This window comes from Drosophila miranda (assembly GCF_003369915.1).
Source record: "Drosophila miranda strain MSH22 chromosome Y unlocalized genomic scaffold, D.miranda_PacBio2.1 Contig_Y3_pilon, whole genome shotgun sequence".
Taxonomy (NCBI): Eukaryota; Metazoa; Arthropoda; class Insecta; order Diptera; family Drosophilidae; genus Drosophila; species Drosophila miranda.
In genome coordinates, this window is record NW_022881625.1 from 6,047,886 (window position 1) to 6,063,228 (window position 15,343).

The window sequence follows — 15,343 nt, forward strand, 5'->3', positions numbered from 1 at the left end:
GAAAAACTTGATACGCTCGATCTAATTCAAGGTTGGCGAACAACTATATTTTCTTCACAATTCAAATCTCTTACTCTAGCTAACCTACGGTGGCAAAGCGGGGCGAATTCGCCAAGAGCGAGAGAGCGAGCTTTTATTGTGCTCCCGCTTTGCCCTAGCCTAACTTACACTAGACTTCATAATTCAGATCAATAACTAATAATTGTGGCCATGGATGGAAGGTCACGCAACAAAATGTTTAAGAGTTTAAGGGCAATTTGTGTTTTCCGAAGCTTTTCGCAATAAGTATAGATTACCTTGACTACATCAATATTTCTGAAAGTAGTGATCTTAATTGCTAGGGTCAGATGCGACTGAGAGAGGAGTTGCTCACTTTTGAAATCGTTTGCTGTTAAGTTTTCTGTTAATTATTGTGATATTACGCCATTCTGTCAACCGATGTCTTAGTAAGACTTTGGGTCGAGCTTCAGCTTGGACAAACAATGAAGTTGTTTGTCAATTGCTTGGGCAAATACTCGTACTCAGGTGGAAAAACAAATACCAGAATGGGGAAGAGGTTAAGATGGGAGCCAAGAAAATATCAAATAAAGGGCCAATTAAGGAAGGTGATTGTGCGATTCTGTTTATCTTATCAACGACAAATTTTTACCCCAGGGGCGTCATTTACAATCCTCAATTTGTTTTCATATTAAAGCAACATTAGCCGAAGAGCTACCTACAAAAAAGAATAACCTGTTTCCTGATTCCCAATTCGTAGGCTATTGATAAACAATCAGTGGGGGAATATTCAAATTAGCCAGGTCTCATGTGTGATTAGCCGATTTCTCACACATTTCAAGCATCAAAGCAGACAGCAGACAGAACGGAACAGAACAGAACAGAACACAACAGAGCGGAGAAGACGTTGAGCTGACGGCTGGAGGGATCATATCCCACAAAAGAAGCCGCCTTGAAATTTACGAAAAGAGCCGCCTATAAATCGCAAGATTTCAGCACTGCCCAGGGCTTTATCTAAAGCTCCATTCGGAACAGTATTCAAAGCATAAAGCGTAACCAATTGATTGCTAATTGATATTGATGTGTCGATTATTTTATGATTATTCTTTATGATCGTTAAATTTTGATATACCAAAAGGCGAGCGAGATCGAACACCAAACTTGATTCAAATTTGTATATCACTTTGAACAATCAAGCCACTCCCTGAGTACTTCTCAGGCCTTGTCTTACCTTGTCTTCAGTTGGATTGTTATAATTTAATAACTACACGGGAGAGCAAATTAAGTCTGTAGTTCGGGTACCACAAAAACCACTTAAAGACGCTTTCTTTAATTGCCCCCAAAACGAAGATTTGGTTTTTATTTTTCGAGAAACCTGTGGGATGGCTTTCGGCTGCGGATGTGGCTGTGACTGTGGCTCTGACTGTGGCTCTGCCTCCAGCTGCTGGCCAGCTCCATGGACAGACAGTCATTTGTGTGAAAATCATCGTAGCATGAAGCGTTGTCAAATACCGTTTGATGCGGTGGTCGGTCCACTCTCATGCTTTTGTTTCGGCCATTTCAAGGTCTGTACAGAAACCGTCTGTTGGGTCAGACCTCCCTCCATTGACCAGAGCAGAGCTCATTCAGAGATGCTCATTCTGGCATCATTTTCATAGAAAGGGCATTAGAAGTTACTCATACGCAGCGTGGGTTGGATAAGATTAACGAAAGCCCACATAGACATAGCTCATCCTCCCCATTCTCACTTGACTCTTTGCAGACAGCAGAATGAGCTCTAACAACTGCGGTTTCATCGATCCGCAGGTCCAGTTGAGCGCAGCCCTCGCTAATCGGGACATACGGGAATTCCACACTGCCCTGGACAGCGGTGCCCAGGCCAATCGCCAGGACGATCGAATGCCTCTCAGGTGGGCTCCTGCATTCAGCTGCTGCTCGAGTACGGAGCCTCTCCGAATTTGGTGGATCAGGGCGAGTTCACGCCCCTCCATGTGCTGAAGAATAGAAAGATTGAGGCAGGCACTAAGCTGGAGCTGATCCGACTTTTCCTGAAACAACCACAGTGGGACTTTGACAGCTATCGGAACGGTCAGGTACGCCAGATGCTGAGGGATCAGTATCCGGCCGTTGCCGGAGCTGCGCGAGGCCGGAGCAGAGATCGACTGCGAGCGACTCCTCCGCACGCTGCGGGACGGAGACGAGAACCAGTTCGAGCAACAGTTCGCGGAGTACCACCAGAACGTCAGCGGAAACGCAGACAACCAATGCAATGCCAACCAGGAGGAGTATCAGTCCCTGCTGACGGAGAGTATCAAGCGGGGCAAGCAGCGAGCCTTTGAGGCCATCCTCGAGACGGGCATCAACATTAATCCTTCAAAATTGAGCGACATCAGCCCCGTGGAGTTGGCCGTAATCTGGGGCAACCACATGGCGCTAGAGAAGCTGTTGAAGCATCCACAGCTGAGGCTGACATCGCATTCCAAGCTGCTGAACGCGGTTATCAGTCGCCTGGGTGAGCAGCCGCTGGACGACTTCTGTGACCACCAGCGCTGCTTCCAGCTGCTGCTCGAGAGCGATCGTGTGGACATCAATGAGGCGGACAAGGCTGGCCTGGTGCCACTCTCCTATGCGGTCAAGTATCGCAACACAAAGGTGGCACAGGAGCTTCTACGGCAGGGAGCGAACATCGGGGAGAGAAGCGCGTTCGGAGATCTTCCCATACAGGAGATGGACCCGAAAGTGCTGGAGGAGCACTTCGATTCCCGCATCACCACCAACGGGGAGAAGCCCGGTGACCAGAGTTTCGAGATCATCATCAACTACAAGAATCTGATGAGACGCCAGCGAGAGCCCGGGCAGTCGGACAAGCGGAGCATTGGCCATCCTCACCAATTGGAGGGCGAGATGACTCCAATCGCATACATCGCCGATTCCAAGGAGCTGCGTTACCTGCTGCAGCACCCGCTAATCTCGAGTTTCCTCTTCCTCAAGTGGCACCGCCTCTCGGTGATCTTCTATCTGAACTTTCTACTTTACTCTCTCTTCACTGCCTCCATTATCACGCATACGCTCCTTAAGTTCCACGAAAGCGACCACACGGGCCTGACTGCCCTCTTCGGCCTGTTCTCTTGGATAGGGATTGTGTATCTCATGATCCGAGAGGTCATACAGCTTGCCATGTCGCCGCTGCTGTACTTCAGGTCCATCACGAACCTGATGGAGGTGGCTCTCATTGTTTTGTCGATCCTAACCTGCATGGAAGCCAGCTACGACAAGGGGACGCAGCGCATACTGGCCGTCTTCATCATTCTGCTGGTGTCCGTGGAGTTCTGCCTGCTGGTTGGCTCCCTGCCAGTACTCTCAATTTCGACGCACATGCTCATGCTGCGCGCCGTCTCCAGCAGCTTCATCAAGAGCTTTGCTCTCTACTCGATCTTTGCGCTTACGTTTAGTCTGTGCTTCTACATACTGTTTGGCAAGCCCCAGGTGGATTCCTCCTCTCCGAAGGACAGCACGCCAGAGCCAGCAAAGGAGGGAGAAGATGATGGTCACTTCAACACATTCTCCGTGCCCATCGAGGCGCTCATCAAGACGATTGTGATGCTCACGGGAGAATTTGATGCCGGTGACATAAAGTTTGACAGCGTCTACACTTACCTGATCTTCCTGCTCTTTGTGTTCTTCATGACAATTGTGCTGTTCAATCTCCTGAATGGTCTGGCTGTCAGCGATACTCAGGTGGGTTTATATTTCCTTTTCTTCCTCGGCTTTATCCAACTGTTTTCTCCCCTCTCTTTTCCCACAGGCCATCAAGGCCCAGGCGGAACTGAACGGCGCCATTGTCCGCACCAATCTGCTGACCCGCTACGAGCAAGTTCTCACTGGCCGAGATGGACACGCTCAGACCTCATCGTCCCAGTTGAACAAAGGCAGTCGGTTCGCTCGAGGAAGACCATGAGCTAGACACCGGTTCAATCGTAATTTTCTTCATGCTTTTCTTGAGTTTCACGCCCTCGTGGCTTTTCCCACACTTGGGACCCCACTAGGCAGAAAAGCGAAAGGAGAGAAAATCTTCACTGATGAATCGCCTGATCGGATCGGATGGGCTGTTATATACTCACAACACATACTCATTGGCCGCATTTGCGAATCGCTGGGCTGTGAACAAGCTTGAATTGAAAGAGTGTCGGCACTTCGGTGTGCCAAAGATACATATCTTTACCCCTTGAATCAGCTCGTGTTAATTTTTCTGCCGTGCATTGCACTTTTGAGCTCAGGTCCTAAACGAGAGTCACACACATGCACATTGTTAAGCTGGGTTGCATACGGTACATAAACCGTCTACAGTTTGGTCGTCGCAACTAGAACTTGAACCAGTTGGACTGCGGAGTGGGTATCCTACGGTGCGCAAGTGAGGATCTGAAGACACGGCGACAGACTCTGATGATTGCGATGGAAGATGAGTGACAGGCAGCTATGGTACTGTTTCTGATACTGATTTTTATTGAACAAATGCATCTCCTTATATAGCTAGCAGTGGTACTCTTATTCTATGGGAAGGAACGCACAGGCTCCTTGTGAGTGTATTTTTTATACCCGATACTCAAAATGAGTATTGGGGTATATTAGATTTGTGGTGAAAATGGATGTGTGTAACGTCCAGAAGGAATCGTTTCCGACCCCATAAAGTATATATATTCTTGATCAGCATCAATAGCCGAGTCGATTGAGCCATGTCTGTCTGTCCGTCCGTCCGTCTGTCCGTCTGTCCGTCCCCTTCATCGCCTAATGCTCAAAGACTATAAGAGCTAGAGCAACAATGTTTTGGATCCAGACTTCTGTGATAAGTCACTGCTACAAAAATATTTAAAAGCTTCGCCCCGCCCACTTTCGCCCCCACAAAGAACGAAAATCTGTGGCATCCACAATTTTAAAGATATGAGAAAACCAAAAACGCAGAATCGTAGAAAATGACCATATCTTTTAGACTGAAGAATCTGAATTGGATCGTATTATTATTATAGCCAGCATCAAGAAAACAATTTCATTTTTTCTCGCCCTGTCTCTCTCTAACACACACGTAGCATAGCCGGCTTTGCTTAGAGTAAAACATTATCGCCTAGATCTCAGAGACTACGAAAGCTAGAGTAACCAAATTTGGTATCCACACTCCTAATATATCGGACCGAGACGAGTTTGTTTCAAAATTTCGCCACACCCCCTTCCGCCCCCGCAAAGGACGAAAATCTGGGGATATTCACAAATCTCAAAGACTATTAACGCTAGAGTAACCAAATTTGGTATCCGCACTCCTGTTAGATCTCACTATAAAACGTTTATCTCCAAATTTCGCCCCACCCCATTCCGCCCCCACAAAGGACGAAAATCTGTTGCATACACAATATTGCACATTCGAAAAAACTAAAAACGCAGAATCATAGATAATGACCATATCTATCAGATTGCTGAATCTGGATCAGATCAGATCATTTTTATAGCCAATAGGAACAAATCAATTTGCAGTGGCTACGCAGCGCCCGACGTCACGCTCAGACTGATTTTCTGTCTCTCTCGCACGCACTCTTTGTCGTGTCGTTTAATATTAGCGGCGTCTGCCTGAGGAGAGCCATACTGACTTAGTATCGGGTATAACCGTAGAGTTGCGGTGTCCGCAGCAACTCACAATGTTCCCCCTCGTTTTCATATCGAAATGATTCTCCATTTACTAAGCTAATAACGAATTCTGTTGTTTCTTCAGATACGATTGAGGTATTCTCAGACCTGCTTTTTATACATTTATTTAGATATAAGTCTGTAATTCCTACTTCCCAGTCATCGTTCATGTTTTCAGGAATATTTACAATGTTTGTAAATCCACACTTAACGTTATCATGATATACATTTAACGAATCATTACTAAGTAATGTCACGAAAAACTCTGTTACATTTACCATTTTTATACCCGATACTCAAAATGAGTATTGGGGTATATTAGATTTGTGGTGAAAATGGATGTGTGTAACGTCCAGAAGGAATCGTTTCCGACCCCATAAAGTATATATATTCTTGATCAGCATCAATAGCCGAGTCGATTGAGCCATGTCTGTCTGTCCGTCCGTCCGTCCGTCCGTCTGTCCGTCTGTCCGTCCCCTTCATCGCCTAATGCTCAAAGACTATAAGAGCTAGAGCAACGATATTTTGGATCCTGACTTCTGTGATATGTCACTGCTACAAAAATATTTCAAAGCTTCGCCCCGCCCACTTCCGCCCCCACAAAGGACGAAAATCTGTGGCATCCACAATTTTAAAGATATGAGAAAACCAAAAACGCAGAATCGTAGAGAATGACCATATCTTTTAGACTGAAGAATCTGAATTGGATCGCATTATTATTATAGCCAGAATCAAGAAAACAATTTCATTCTTTCTCGCTCTGTCTCTCTCTAACACACAGGTTTCATTGTCGGTTTTGCCAATTGCAAAATATGAGTTCAAGGATCTCAAAACCTATAAGAGCCAGAGCAACCAAATTTGGTATCCACACTCCTGTGATATCGGACCTTGACCGTTTCGTGTCCAAATTTCGCCACACCCCTTTCCGCCTCCGCAAAGAACGAAAATCTGGGGCATCCACAAATCTCAGAGACTATTAAGGCTGGAGTAACCAAATTTGGTATCCGCACTTCTGTTAGATCTCACTATAAAACGTATATCTCAGAATTTCGCCCCACCATTTTCCGCCCCCACAAAAGACGAAAATCTGTTGCATCCACAATATTGCACATTCGAGAAAACTAAAAACGCAGAATCATAGATAATGACCATATCTATCAGATTGCTGAATCTGGATCATATCGGATCATTTTTGTAGCCAAAAGCAAGAAATCAATTTGCAGTGGCTACGCAGCGCCCGACGTTACGCTCAGAATGATTTTCTGTCTCTCTCGCACGCACTCTTTGTCGTGTCGTTTAATATTAGCGGCGTCTGCCGGAGGGGAGCCATACTGACTTAGTATCGGGTATAACTGTAGAGTTGCGGTGTCCGCAGCAACTCACAACGTTCCCCCTCGTTTTTAGATTGGGTACACTTACTCTGTGCGGGGGCTATATTTCGGTGCATTTACTTAGGTACTTGGCGGCAATAAAGTAGATAGTTTATTGCTTGATCCCTTTTGGTGGGTTCTAGTTTACAAGTGCTATTGTCTATTCTTAGTTGCTATTGTATTTTTCGTGTCGTCATATTCAGTTACATGAAATGACGTACAATTTTATTTATGAGTATTTGTGTATGAGATTGAACTGGCTGAACATTCTCCCGGCCGTTGAACTGGTGTTCAACCATCGCTCAAGTCGACGGCAAACCGGCGTGCAGGGGGTATAGGGGGTGATGACATGGCTGGATCGGGATTTGATGGCCTTGGTTTCCATAGTTGATACTTCTCTCGGAAAATGAAGGCAATGATCAATAAAATTAATATTGCTAGGGTTGCGTAAGCATCGAGTTGATGGTGCTGCACGGTGGTGAGATGGTGTGGCAGCTCGTGATGATTGATGGTTGATAGTTGCTGGCGTAGATCATCAAGTTCTTGAAGAAAGTCTGATGTCTGGTTCTTCAGTTGCCACATTGGCGGCGAGGGTGATGTCTCCGGTGGGCTCACGTCACCAAACCGAGTGTAAGTCGATTTTACTTCGCTGATTGTGGTGCTGAAGGTGCTGTTGCTTACTTCAGTATTGCGAGCAGTGCAACCAGGGGACATGGAGAGTAGACCAGTTCCTTCCAGTGTTATGGTTGACGGAACTCCGTTGCATACTGCTTGAAGTTTAGTTATAGAATGCGTTGCGAAGATCCATTTATTTGGATGCTGAGTTTTTAGCCACACCGTATCAGCCTTTGTGTGTGTTACCTGACACAGTGTTTCTGTTTTATTGTTAAACAGTTGAAACTCACAGCAATTGTCCACATTGAAGATCGTCTGATGGTCAAAGCAGATGAACTCCTCGTTGTGTACTTTAAGACAACGTCGGAATTCCTCTTGGGTAGTGCCCATGAACTGGTCTCGATGGATGTTCACCGTTATTATGATGGTTCTGAGGTCAAATAGACTCCAGCTTGTTGAATCCCAAAACGGAATTGAGATGATGCTGAAAACTTCGAGCTGAGCTGTTGAAACTAGCGGTAGCGTCAGCTTGAAGATGACGTGTTTTGCAGTCGGGGTTCCTTCGGCTCGCATGATTCTGTATAGTTGAATCACCTCCTTCGTTGTGACCGGCAGCATTTGATCTTGTGGCAAATGATCCCGTATCTGGTCTAGTTGGTCTATTAGTTGCTCGGGAGACACAAGCGTGGAGCTTATTCTCCGATGATGAATACCGATTAGGACATCAGATTTGTCGGACTGCATTCGTTGGAGAGTTGTTGTGAGCAGGGTTAATTGTGCTATTAGTCCTAAGTACGCTTGAGTCAGATGATCGCTGTGATATGACCCTCTTTCTCGGTTGATAGTAGCCATATGTTGTTCCAAAATTTTTAGGCGATTATCAGTTGTTACTATGTCTTTTCTGACTACGTTTATTGTCGCGTCGACAATTGATGTTTGGTTTTGGAGCAGATGTAGTAGAAAGTCTTCATTGGTTTTCACTTTCTCAATTACTTGAGTCATCTCTTATGCGTATTTTGCGTCGAGAACACCAAAAAGACTGCTTGCTACATTTCCTATGATGTCCAGCGGCGATCTGCGTTTTCGAGAGGTTTTCATTAAAACGCTTCCTGCTTGTAGCTCGTTATGCACATGTTGAAAGTGTTGAACTATGCAGTTACATGCCGGAACATTTTTTAATTCAGGGCACATGTATCGTAACTCTGAAATTCCAGCAGACATTAGTTGCATATCCTTCCAATATGGGTCCAAGTCATAGTATACGATCATGGTCCACTCAGACGTTGCTATTCTTGATGTTCCAAGTTTCTCATAGAATATTCCAGGCTTGTTTGCAAATTGTGTCACATTTATTGACTGTGACAATGCTAATGGAAGCATGAGCAACAGCACCACTAATGTTGATGTTAATGTAGGTGACAATTTTGTTGTTCACTGTGTGGGTGGCTCATCAATCTCCGTGGTGTCACTGATCACGTTGTGGGAACGTTTGATTGCCACATCTTCTGGAAAGAGCGGCGTTAGACGAGTGATCGGGCGCTTGTATACGCCAGATGCTGTCTTAACGTCAACCACTCGTACGTGGTTGTCCTGTCCAGGATATGTTTTAATGATGCGACCCATTGGCCACTTCATTACAGGAAGGTTGTCTTCCTTAACCAAAACTAATAATCCTTCAGGTACGTTTGGTGAAGCGGTCTTCCATTTATGCCGAGCTTGCAATTCTTGGAGGTATTCTGTAGACCATTGTTTCCAGAATGAATGCTTTAGGCGCGATACCAATTCCCAGCGCTTGACCAATGTTCTTCCTTGATGATCAGTATTGACGTCAGGAGGCGTTGTCAATGGTTCACCAATCAAGAAGTGTCCTGGGGTGAGCGCTGTTGTATCAGTGGGATCATTTGACATTGGAGTGATGGGTCGAGAGTTGAGAATTGCTTCAATTTCGATTATCACTGTGTTTAGTTCTTCAAATGTCAATGAGGCTGTGTTGGTGGTTGTTATCAACAGCTTTTTTGGTGATTTTACAGCCGCTTCCCAGAGGCCGCCAAACGATGGAGCCCTGGGAGGAATGAATTTAAAATCCACTTGCTTTTTGTTGCAATGATTCGTGATCAGAGCACTTGCCTTTGAGCTGAATATAGAGTCTTCTAATTCTTTAAGCTGGTTGTTTGCACCCACAAAGTTTGTTGCATTGTCGCAATGAACAGTTTGGCACCTCCCACGTCTGCTTAAGAATCGACGCAGGGCGGCCAAGAATGCATCTGTGGTCAGGTCGCTTACCAGCTCCAGGTGTACTGCCTTTGTGGAAAAGCAGCAGAACACGGCGATGTACGCCTTATCTGGTCTTTTGCCTCGGATCTTATGGTGGATCGAGATTGGTCCACAGTAGTCGACGCCTGCATTAAGAAACGGGCGTGCTTGTGTGACTCGTTGTGCTGGGAGATTGCCCATGATCTGGTGCATCAGATTTGGTCTAGCCTTGGTGCATCTAACACAGATGTGGATGATGCTTCTAGCCATTGTCTTGTCATTGATAATCCAATATTTATGTCTTGCGATTGCCCTTAATGCTTGAGCACCACAGTGCATGTTCTCCTCATGTAGCTCCCGCAAAATCATTTTGACGATTGGGTCATTGTAAGGCAGCAAAACTGGGTGTTTTGCGTTGTATGGAAGTACAGCTTCTTCAAGTCTACCACCAACTCGGATGAGCTCATCGTCTCCTAGGAAGGGAGATAACGATATGATCGAGCTCTTTCTATCCACAGTCTTATAGCGTTGGAATTGTTTTAACTCTGCTGTAAACTCGACTTGTTGTATGGTTCGCAGAATTATAGTGCGGGCGTGAGTCAGTTCTTCTGCGCAGAGCGTCGTGGTGTTCGCTCTGTTGGTTTTGTAGCAGAAGCGTAACATATATGCCACAATGCGTTGCAGTTTGTGAAACGAGTTGCTATGTCTGCAAGTATATAATTCATCCCCAAGTGCGCTAGGTGTGATTGGCAAGCTTACATGTTTAGCTTTTCTCTCAAGATTGCTGGGTTCTATGTTGGGTGCCTTCGTCCAGTTGTCTCGAGATCCGTGCAGGAATAATGTTCCATATAACCACAGATTGTGATCTGCCAGTCTGCTTGCTGCGATTCCTCTCGACAGGACATCGGCTGCGTTGTTGGCCGATGACACGTGACGCCATTGTGACTGGTTTGTTAATGCCTGGATTTTGGCTATTCGATTTGCCACAAAGGTATGGTATGTTGATGACGATGCGTTTATCCAGGATAACACAACGGTGGAATCACTCCAAAACCATCCTGAAACCGTGTTAATGTCCATGTGCAGATCCTGTCGGACTCGGTTTGTGAGCTCGGCACCGAGGACTGCAGCACAAAGTTCTAACCGTGGTAGCGATTGTTTGGCTGTCGGCGCCACACGTGATTTCGAACAGAGCAGTCTTACTGACACTTGGTTGTTTTTGTATGTAGCGCGTACATATACTGCTGCGCCATATGCTCGTTCTGATGCATCTACAAACGTATGGAGTTCTTGGGTAACTGGAATTTTACCATCTTAGATATGCCGGGGAATTTGCATTTTGTTCAATGTTTGTAAGTCGTCCCGGTATTTTTTCCATTCGATTTGGTGTTGTAATAATAATTCGTCATCCCAATCCAGTTTGAGCTCCCAAAGTTGTTGCATGAAGATTTTTGCCTTTACTACCACCGGTGCAAAGAGTCCTAGTGGGTCAAAGATTTGGGCCAGTTCGGAACATACCACCCGTTTGGTGATGCGTGTAGCCTGACTTTTCTGTGTTCGTCCACACAATGTATCCTTCTTCGGCATCCAGATGAGACCCAGAGTTTTCACGCTGTAGTGCTCTAGTGTCTCTCCTAATTTTACATCGGTTACAATATCCTCTTTGGGGATTCCTTGGAGAAGTTGCTCATTGTTGGAGCACCACTTGCGCAATTTGAATCCGGACGGTAGAAAAATCTTATTTAGCTCTTGTCGAACATGAATTGCCTCTGGAATCGTGTTTTCTCCAGTTATACAGTCGTCAACATAGAAATCTGTTTTTAATGTTGTTGATCCTACTGGTAGTCTGTCTTTGTATTGTATTGCCAAATGATCCAGACATTTCGTTGCTAGGAACGGAGCAGCTGTTGTCCCATATGTTACTGTTTTCATGCGATAGTACCTGATCTCTTCGGATGGATTGTTTCTCCAGACTATCATCTGATGGAATTGATCCTCCGGATTCATCCACACTTGCCGGTACATCTTTTCTATGTCCGCTGTGAATACGTACTTATGAATTCGAAATCGTAGCAGAATGGACATAAGTTCGCTCTGAACAGTGGGTCCAGCCTGCAGAATGTCGTTCAAAGATTTCCCGCTTGTTGATTTGCATGAGGCATCGAATACTACCCAAAGCTTTGTGGTGGTGCTCTCAGGTTTGAGTACACAATGATGTGGAATGAAGTAGTGCCTTTTGGGAACTTTTGATGCTGGCACAATCTTCATATGTCCTAGTCCTTCATACTCTTCCATGAAGTCCACATAACTCTTCCAAGTTTCTGTTGAGCTTCGCCGCTCCAACGCTAGGAATCTTTTTGTTGCGGTTTCCAACGACTCCCCCAGGGCTGAAGGGTGTTCGGAAAATGGGAGCTTTACAATAAAACGGCCGTCTGAAGCTGTCTGAAGATTTTCTATAAAATGAGCTTCACACCGTGCTTCCACTGGAGTGCGTGGTTTGTCTTCCGTCTCTAGATTGTCCAGAGTCCAGAATCTTTCCATGAGCTCGTTTACTCCCGTTGCACAAATGGGTGAGGAATTGTGGGCAGATTTGACTTTTCCTGCCACAATCCATCCCAGTTTCGTGTTTTGTAGCAACGGGCCTCCTGTCCTTAGCTGCTGTTGATCTGGTAGCAGCAGCGAGTAGTAATGCTCGGCTCCGATTAGCATGTCGATTTTGCCTGGCTTATGGATCTGCCAGTGAGATCTTGCTTGGTATGTTTAAGCTATCTGAATCGAGTGCCTGAGCTGGTTGATCAGCTATTATCTGTGGTAATACGAAAGCTTCAATTCTTTGCGTCAAACCATTATGAAGGGATTTCATGAGCACATTTACTCGTGCTCTGCTGGTCTTTGATTGACCTCCAATTCCTTCGATCCGTAATGTTGTGTCTTTTAGTTTGAGTGACAACATTGATGCCATTCGTTCAGAGATCAAGTTTATCTGTGATCCTGAATCTAGCAGTGCTCTGAAATTAGCAACCTGCCCGTTGTTGGCTTCTACTGCAACCTTTTCTGTGGCCAGAAGATTGTAACTATTGTTACTTGCTGCACCAACAGTCGGGCCTCTTGATTCTGTAGCTGCGCCTGATGCTGTTTCCAAATGTAGCATCGTGTTGTGCTTCTTGTCACACTTGAAGCAGTTTCGACCAGGGCATGCGTTTGTTTTGTGATTTGTTCTAAAACAATTAACGCACATTTTTTGATTTTGTACCCAATTTAGTCGCTCTGATGGAGATTTGGAGCGAAATTCTTCGCATCCAATGGCTTGCTTATTTGCAGAATGTGCATAAGGGTGCTCGCGTTCTCCCTTTGTTTGCTGATGCACTTGTCGTCCCTTTTGGCTCTCTCCTTGATGCTGGTGGCTTCTTACTGGTTCCTAGAACCCGAATTCTTTGCTCCAAGAACTGAAGCATCGTATCCAGCGCCTGAATGTTCTTTGAGCTTCCCAATGATTGCTCATACAAGGCCTTATTTGTTACATCCAGTTTGTTTCTGATAATGGCAATCAATATCGGATCCCATGTAGATATATTGATGCCCAATCCCTTTAGTGATGCAAGGGATTCTATGGTTGTTATATACAACTCTTTTAATGACTTGGGATCGTCATTAATTGTTTGGTGATTGAGGAAGCGGTTCAGTACCGTGTTCGAAACATCTCTGGGATTGTTGTATGCGTCAACTATTATTTCCCAAGCGGCTTCATAATTTTCTTCCTTTAGATCGATATGTCGAATCAATCTTTCTGCCTCGCCGGTAACGGTGGTTTTAAGATACTACATCTTTTTCACCGTAGGCATGTTGGTCTCATGCACCATGCATGAGAACAGATCGAAGAACTGGGTCCATTTTAATAGATCCCCATCAAACTTTGGGATGCTGATGCGTGGAAGATGCACGTTATCCGTGTTTGGTGTGGCTGATTTTGTCAATGCTCGTTGGACCTTACTTTCCAGTGTTAGGTAGGATTCCATGTCATATCCTCCTTCCACTGGGTCCTCGTATTCCTCATGAATTGTGAAGTGGACTTCCTGCGCTGGAGTCCATAGTGATTTTATCAAATCACTTGATGTGCGTCCTTCCGCCTCTGAAAGTTGTTCCAGATTGCGTTTAACGGACTCTACTATGGCCTTTTGTCGGCGACATAGTGAAAGCAGTTTGCTGTAATCCTTCGAGTGCTGCTGGATCAGACCGCTTTCTTTGGGATCTACTGGAGGATTCTCATGCTTTTCTTTAAAGATGATTTGACGTTCCCCACGAGCACTAGACGTCTGTGATAGCTTATCCATGCATTCGGTAAAGATCGTAATGTGTTGCTTACATGTTGTACGTAAGTCTTCACGGAATTTTACGTATTCATCCGTTTTGTCTGTATCACGAAGTTTGGAGTCGTTTTTGTTGAACCGATTCCGCGCATTTTCGAGTGCTGATATTTTGGCTTGAAAATAAGAGGCCGTTTGCTTTCGTTCTCGGGAATCTTTATTAAAGTTCCGAATGCACCTCGATATTTCCTCACCAATCTCTTGCTGCACATCCATTGCCATTGTAGCGGCAGCTTCTGCCTCCATATGTGTATCCATTCTATCTGTTTGTACTTATTACTTTTGGGAGTTGGGAGTGTTTTATTTGCTTTGCAGCTGGATACGCTCCAAATCGCAACCGTTGTTGGTCAGAAAGGTAATAGTACAGGTGATGTGTTGGATGGAGGGATTTGTGCTGTTTCTAACTTATGGAACGCACGGAACAACAAAAATTGATTACCTTGGTGGTAATCGAATTCTATAGCTGTTTTTCTATTGGCTGATAACATGAATATGTCAGATTTGCCAAAGTGATACTTATTGGTAGGAGATGCTACCGTAAGTGTATGGCCTGATGCCAAATTTTTATTGAAGATATCCTGTTGACTGCTTCAATCTGATGTCCAGATCGAATCCTTTCACTGTAGCTTGTTAGACAGTTTGAAAGGATGACCAAGGTCGGGGTCCCCAAATGTTAAGCTGGGTTGCATACGGTACATAAACCGTCTACAGTTTGGTCGTCGCAACTAGAACTTGAACCAGTTGGACTGCGGAGTGGGTATCCTACGGTGCGCAAGTGAGGATCTGAAGACACGGCGACAGCCTCTGATGATTGCGATGGAAGATGAGTGACAGGCAGCTATGGTACTGTTTCTGATACTGATTTTTATTGAACAAATGCATCTCCTTATATAGCTAGCAGTGGTACTCTTATTCTATGGGAAGGAACGCACAGGCTCCTTGTGAGGGTATTTTTAGATTGGGTACACTTACTCTGTGCGGGGGTTATATTTCAGTGCATTTACTTAGGTACTTGGCGGCAATAAAGTAGATAGTTTATTGCTTGATCCCTTTTGGTGGGTTCGAGTTTAC

At 45.2% G+C, this 15,343-nt stretch overlaps 1 protein-coding gene across 1 annotated transcript; it reads left to right on the forward strand.

The window, feature by feature from the left end:
• Positions 1 to 2,385: 2,385 nt before the first annotated feature.
• LOC117194726 (transient receptor potential cation channel protein painless-like) lies at positions 2,386 to 3,877 on the forward strand (the record flags this gene model as incomplete). The annotated part of the gene is made up of 2 exons (XM_033399229.1): positions 2,386 to 3,735; positions 3,803 to 3,877. Coding segments are annotated over 2 exons (1,425 nt in total), but the record flags the coding sequence as incomplete, so codon positions are not given.
• Between the last annotated feature and the right edge of the window lie 11,466 nt (positions 3,878 to 15,343).